The 7735-nt window shown below is 39.8% G+C and overlaps 1 protein-coding gene across 1 annotated transcript; it reads left to right on the forward strand.

Moving 5' to 3' along the window:
- LOC139450623 (NEDD4-binding protein 2-like) lies at window positions 1-3359 on the forward strand. Its single transcript, XM_071232405.1, has 4 exons — window positions 1-159; window positions 1618-1754; window positions 2679-2787; window positions 3262-3359. Exons 1-4 carry the CDS (start codon window positions 77-79, stop codon window positions 3311-3313), a joined length of 381 nt encoding a protein of 126 aa, XP_071088506.1. The 5' UTR covers window positions 1-76; the 3' UTR covers window positions 3314-3359.
- The last annotated feature ends 4376 nt before the right edge of the window (window positions 3360-7735 follow it).

Consider the following 7735-nt stretch of genomic DNA (forward strand, 5'->3'; position numbering starts at 1 on the left):
TGTGCGTCGCGCCCAAGTCTGCAGGAGATGCCAGGAACATGAAAGCTTGATATTTCATCGTCGCATTCAACTCGAAATGGGAGACGTGGCGGTAGTGATATCTCTGGCTGTTGTTATCTCGGTCATAATTGTCATCGTTTTCTGCTGTCTTCGAGATGGGTAAGTTATATTACTAATAATAAAGTGTATTGGATTTAACGCTGCTGTGAACAACATGTCAGTCATATCGATTCAAGCAGCGACAGTTTAGTGTTTGGATGGGAGGACCTCAGGATGAAACAGGGTGTAGAGTGAGTGAGTTGTGTTTGAAGCCGCTTGAACATTATTTCAGTGATATTGATTGATTGATGCTGTGACAGCTTAGTGTGTGTCTTAACGCCGCACTCAGCAACATTTCAGGTAGATGACGATGGTCTTTAAATAATGGTGCCTTTGCACACAGGTTTTTGTGGCCTCTGCAGTCCCTAACAGTTTTGTTTCGTTTCCTCTAACTGAACTAGTGAAGTCCAGATATGGTCGGATAGTTTTGGGAATGCACAGCTAGTCATTGTCAGGAAAGCTAGAGAACACAAACTCTCTTACCTGGTGTCCTCTTTTTGACTGTTAAAGAATATCAGCTATTCGAATCACTAATTTTTGAAAAAATCTTTCAATTCAGTAATACTTTCAACCTGTGACGATCCGGAGTAGAATAGGTCTTCAGCAACCCATGCTTGTCGTAAAAGGCGACATTGCTTGTCGTAAAAGATTGCTTGTCGTAAAAGGCGACATTGCTTGTCGTAAGAGGCGACTAATGGGATCGGGTGTTCGGGCTCGCTGACTTGGTTGATGCATGTCATCGGTCCCATTTGCGGTGATCGATGCACATGAAGCCAACCACTGGATTTGAATGGTCCAGACTCGTCATATAGCTTGAATATAGATGAGTGCGGCATTAAACAACAAACAAAACAAAAAATACAAAAAGATATTACTTTAATGACATCCTTGTCAGTTTCATTTTCGTCCTCAGTTGAAATGTTGTCCACAAAGTCAGCAACTGCATCTACAGGTTCATGATCTGACTCGTGATCGGTAATGCCGCCCCTGCAGGGCTCAGCTTAATTTTATCACTGACACCAGCGACTTTAAGCTTGAATGACGTACCTCGCTGGTCCCCACCGTGCCCTGACGCCAGACTATCAGTGTCATTTTCATAGCACGGAGTAGACACTTGTGTCCGTTGATTTTAGTTAGTATCCGTTAATAATTTGATTGGTACAGCCGTTGGTGTTGTTCAGCCAGGACTTGAGCATGTCAGCGTTGAGACTTTGGCCATGAATCTGCTCGCCTGTCTCTTCAGCTAAGGAACCTAGGGAACCTAACTCTGACGCCATCTTGGTCTTGGACTTCTTGAAAGGTCTTTACGTGCAGTTTCGGCAAGTAGTCCTATGAAAATTCAAGGAAGGAGATGAACACCAATCTCCGAGTTCTTAACTTGAGGCCACCCTAGACGTAATCTATGAAGTAAACGCTAGAATACTATGGATCACATGAAAATTCCGTCAAGACAAATTAGGAATACATTCGCTTCTGACTGACTAGTTTTGAATTGATGTTTGTACAATTTTTTTGCAGCAGACGCACAGTTCAAAAATTTAATGGAGTAGGGATAAGTTTAGAATCAACTAGGTTCACCGGGTACCCCACACTCGATCTCCATGGCAATTCTGTCAGTAGTGCGATTGACATGTTAAACCGGCACCTTAATTACGGTAAGTGACTCTTTCTTCCTGAAACAATGCTTCCAAACGGCCGAAAAAACCATCATTAAACAAGTGTTTTAGGGTGTTTCAAAGTCCACACTTTAATTTTTCATATTTGTTTTTCATGGAATTTTCTCATTTCTGTGTTGTCCATGCATAGTCCAATCAAAATCGCGTAACGAAATCGAAATCCGGTTCGTAAACTGTCGTGCAGATTTCGGTCGAGTGCAGGATTTGCAAAGCATGTGCATCGCCAACTAGTTGTCAGAAGATATTTTCCAAATCTTTTCATGTTTTTAATCAAGGTGCTCGCGTGATTTGATGCATTTCGCGATATAAGATCCGATTTATCACAATATAGATCTTGATTATAGATCAGATCGTCCTAACTGGACGATCTGTGTTGTTTGTTTCCATACACAACTTTCTTTGTTTAATGCTGTCATTGAAGACACAGAAATTATGTATCACTTGTGATGAAAGGTTCTCTGTCAAGCATATTTTGTTTGACTTCGTAGAGTTGATAATCGCAAGGCGAAAAGATCCATTAACCCATGATTTCAAAATAAAGAAATTGGTCTGCATTATAAATTGTGATTGTGTGCTGAAATTACATGTTTATGTTATGTTTATAATAAGTTCATATATTTGTCTTGTCTTTTCGTGGTAGAAAGAACATGCTACATTGTACCTCAAAAGTTGTGAAATGTAGACACCAAGGGCTGGGGCTGCAGGTAATATTGCTCCGCATAAAGGGAAAGTTGACTATTGGAAGTTTGAAGTCCTGCCTCTTGTCACACAGTCTTACGGAGATAAATCAGTTATGTATGGCATGTAATGGATTCAATACTAGATATATGATGCAATCTATGAGATCGTTTTTATAACATAAAGAATCCATATATGTACCTGCAGGTTATATTTTTTACAAAGGTCGGCCAATTACTGTCATCACCGGTCAAGGTCACCACAGCCAAGGTGGTATTGACAAGATACGACGAGCCGTCATCGACTATCTGGATGACCTTTCGTATACTTACAGGTATGAACTACTCCTTACACATGTAGACATATCTGAAGTGTCTCGTACTTTTCGATCAGGATGTAGTAACATGTAGCTAGAGCATTAATTTGAATTAAATTGCATTTTGGGGTCGACCATCTAATATTCTGGGATGTTTTTGAATAAAAGAAAATGTTCCTGGGAATACTGAAAACATAGTACTCAAAGTAGGCCTTAAATATAAGAGAAAACATATTGTTCACTGAATGTGTCCTTCAAAGTGAAGAAAATACATTGTGTCTTGCAGCTGTGACCGTAAACATATACTCTGTTTGAAAAAAAAAACCGCTCTTCTTCTAAGAAAAGTAAATTATGGATACCTGAAAACACAGAACTAGTACAGAGGCATCTGACGGAGGTCATGCTGTATTTTGCTAACAATGGGTGGTTTTCTGTTCCCTTAATTGTTAACAAAACCTAGTTGCGTATTTACAAGTATTTTTTTTTTTTCAGTTATATTATTGATGACTTGAACCCGGGACGTATTCACATCCGTCGCAGATAAATATATTGATACATCTAAATGTAGTGGTTGTGTTCACAACAGTCACAAATAAATATATTAATACAAGTTAATAATCAAGTTGCAGTGTTTATATACACAGCTAAATATACTGCTAAAATGAAATGCATAGGTGAATTCCATCCAGTGTGTATGAATGAAAACATAAGCAAGTACGGAGATTCATGAACGGAAGTGTGTTCAACGTCGAATGCAATTAATGGTAAAGGGAGACAATAACTTAAACGTGAATAATAACGCCAAGGTCACCCGAACTCAGTTCCAATTTTGACCATCGTCAGAAATAATTGTTGCTGGGCATCGTCTTGACATGGACTGAATTTTTGGTTATTTGTTGTTTAACGCCGCACTCAGCAATATTCAAGCTATATGACGGCGGTCTGTAAATAATCGAGCCTGGACTCAAATGATTGACATCATGAGCATCGATCTACGCAATTGGGATCTATGACATGCTTCAACCAAGTCAGCGAGCTATGACAGGTCTTGGAATGTTCTGATAATCCTCCCGCAAGCCCCCAAAAACAAAGCTGGCAACGTTTGAGGTTCGGAATGATAGATATCGTGACCAGGATGGACAGGGAAGGACCTGGATGTTGTTTTCAGCTGGGAAAGCCATGGTCAGTCTAGTCGTATGTGGTCTGGCATTGTGTTGTTGGAGGATGACGTTTTGATTGTTCAGGAACGGAATTACATGAGGTCTAATGATTTCATCAGGGTAACGTTGTGCTGTGAGAATAACGTGAACAAGATCCGTTCCTCCACTGTGTGAGATGGTTGCCCTGCCATAACACACCCACCTCCAAATCTGTCCACTTCTTGCACACAGTAGAGGACATACCGCTCATTTGACACGCGATCTTCTGTCAGGAGTCTAAAAGCGACAATTTTCCTTCACTACTGAGGCCATTGACGATGGTTGACGCCGAACTGTCGACGGAGGTGTCGATGTTGTCGATGTCAATGGTCTCCGGGGACGAATGCTAGCCCCACGTTATCAGTTCCTTGTGGTTTGATCGGAGATTCTACAGAGCCCATGTTCTACAGATGCGGTGGTTGTTATGCGGTTGTAAACCTGTTGTGGAAGGGATGAACCTGAGCGGGCGTGGTGATAAGTGGTGTATGTAAAAGAACGAGTCTGATCACGTATTGTTCCTTGTTGTTAAACACGGTTTCAAAGTTCCCCTCTGGTGCTCATGTACACGTTTAGACTCCTTGTCTTGTCTTCAAGTGTCCAATCGCATTATTGCACTGAGAAGACGGCCTCCGTGGTCTAGTGGTATAGCGTCCGCCCGGAGAACGGAAGGTACGGGGTTCGATTCCCGGCCGCGTCATAGACTTTAAAAGATGGTACTTGTTGTTACCCTGGCTGGTCGGCTCGGAGTCAGTATACTGTGTCTGAGAGTGGGGTATTCATGTTAAACTGCGGCATGGTATCTCATTGTGCTAGCACTATAAATCGGCATCAGTCTGGACTTCGTTATGTATGTGTAATAATCTTGGACGGGTCGTTAAACCCAATTTCACCTCACCTCACTTATTACGCTGCGCCTCAATAAGTCCAGGCATAACTTCAAACTCGTTAGTGCTTATTGTTGCTAGAACAGTACAATTTCGCGGTTTTATTGCTAAAGGCGTGCATGCGTATGCTGCACGTGCAATTAACTCTTTCAACACCGTAGGCCGGTTATCCGGCCAAGAAGCATCGAGTCCGCAGACACCGTAGGCCGGTTATCCGGCCAAGCCGAAGTTACGTCAAAATAGTATATATTTTTATGGACCTACCTGTAATATCATTCATTTATCAAATCTATCACATTTCACAATGTCTGAAATACATATTCCATTTCAATTTATCATTTTGTATGGATAAATTAAAAAACTATTCACTATTTTCCGCGATGTTATTGAAAATAAAATTCTCGGACACACATTTCGACAACGGGTCCACATCGAACATGTCAAAGAGGAAAACCAAGACGTTTTAAAACAAATCTTTAAATGTATTATACAAAGAAATAAATAAAATTAACAAAAATATATCTAAAAGTAATCAAACTTACATCTAAGTTTTTATTTCCATCTTTTCGTGCGATCGCGTGTAATGTAAGTCAAATGACATCTCGGCTATCGTCGCCTTGAATTCTCGGCTCAGACACGATGTTTAATGCAAAAATATATGCATGAAAAATCTTTGTCACAGCTCATAACCTAGCACGATACATTCACGAAGTTCCATATTTTTAATATATATCGTGATTTCCTGATCAAAACATTCAGAATAACACAATTTAACAAAAATCTTTCGCCAACTTCTGTGATTTATCGAACACAAGCTTGGTATCACAGCTGTAATTTGATTAGTTGCCTTCGGTCACGTGCTCAAAATTGACCAATCACGAAACTTGTAGCAGATTTCGGCAAGAAAGCGTCGTTAGAAACCAATTTTAATCCAATGAAATCGCTTGTTATAACTACGAATAAAATCCAGGCGATGTAACGAGCGTGTCGATGAAGGAATAAGCTTTCTAGCGATGTGTCATATGCCATTCTTCGACAAACGTGTTATTCATACAAAACCTCGAAAACAGGGGTATTACTTCATTTTACTGAGCGGACAGTCGCTGTTATCGGTAAATGGGTGATGGCAGAAACTATTTATAATTCTTTTTGAAATGATTTTCTAATTACGTAAACAATGAAAATAAAACAAATAGGATCGTGGATATTATGAAATCATATATTTGCCGAAAATCGTCAAGTTTTCGCCTTCTTGGTCCTTAAACGTGTTAGCGTAATTTTTTATTTACGACGAATTTTATTAAGTTGTAAATGCATTATTTTAAATAATGTGAAAGACATAACTTTCATATTTATAAACCATAGGATCAGACCTTTCAAATGGTGTATAACATGTAGTAGCAAATATATTTTACAAGCAGGTATTTTCTTTGATATATGTTGGCTTCATCTATCACACAAGAGTCTCTGGGAACTCGGTGTCCCAGCAGTAAACACTTCTGGTTGACTGGTGTTGAAAGAGTTAATGCACATGAAAATTCTGGGTCAGGTGACATTACTCATTTTTATTGCATGAACTTGATTTTTGTTTTGTTTTTGAGCTGCAATCAAATCAACAAAAGATCCCAAATCGTAATCAGCAAAAAAGAAATACAATTGCTTATCAATATATGCATGTAGCCCGTGAAGATTCCTGGGTACAATATTATAGGTCTTCAGCAACCAATGCTTGCCGTAACAGGTGACTATGCTTGTCGTAAGAGGCAACTAACGGGATCGGGTGGTCAGGCTTGCTGACTTGGTTGATGCATGTCATCGATCCCAATTGCGCGGATCGCTGCTCATGATATTATTCACTGGATTGTCTTACAGACCGCCGTCAAAAAGCTGGAATATTGCTGAGTGCGGCGTTAAACACCAAACAAACAAACAAACAATATATGCATACTGTCTATCCCCCTCTATGATATTAATCTGCATTGCGTTTCTTTTTTTAGTTGTATATATTGATATATCAAGTGGTAGTGTTTATTAACTGCATAGTCACGAATTCTACTTAAAAGGAGGGCGGTCACCATACAGTCAATAACATATCAGTGTAGGGTTCATGAACCGAACGTCAAGGGAACTGTATCTTGTTTACACAAGGTATCGTAAATCGTCTGTCCTGCTAGTTACGTCTAAGAAATAGGGTGTACTGCTCATGTGACCCAAATGGGATTTGGGCGTATTTTAGGCAACATGTCAATTAGATCTTCCTGCTTTTCTCGGTGACTTGACAAATATTTTTATAGACACATGTGTACTGTACGATCGATTCATATATATACCTGCTAAAAAAAGGCGTAGAAGTCATGACTTGATTTTTGGGAACACGACTGAAATAAATGGGACAAAGTCTTTTCCATAATCATAAGACATCTCTGCTAAACGTAGAGTCGATTGTACGATCATGAGTATGTCTTCATAAATCAACATCAAATAGTTATGATACCAGGTGTTCGCGAAAAGGCCACCGTATCCTGCATCATTAGCGGCTCTCGACACAAACACATGCAAAGGAAAGGCAAATGTTCTGCTTAAAAAGCAAGGGAACATATATCTTACAAAACAAAATAGGGCAATGTATCGGACATGATTGAAACACCTTATACATGTGCTAAGCGAAGCACAGTGTTGTCAGCTTGACCTCGTTGCCGTCCTGTTTAAACATGCTGTATGTATCGAACAGAACACTCTTACAATAGGATTCAACGAAACGCCAGTGAGAGCTGATTCCACGAAAGGAGAGTGAAAATAGCAGCTGATTCATCTAATCCCAAGAAAGGTGAGTAAAGATCGCTGATTCAACGAAAGTCGATTGATCCGTTTTACTTTCGTTTT

The sequence above is a fragment of the Haliotis cracherodii genome, unplaced genomic scaffold, assembly GCF_022045235.1.
Source record: "Haliotis cracherodii isolate W230 unplaced genomic scaffold, xgHalCrac1.p SCAF_8, whole genome shotgun sequence".
NCBI lineage: Eukaryota > Metazoa > Mollusca > Gastropoda > Lepetellida > Haliotidae > Haliotis > Haliotis cracherodii.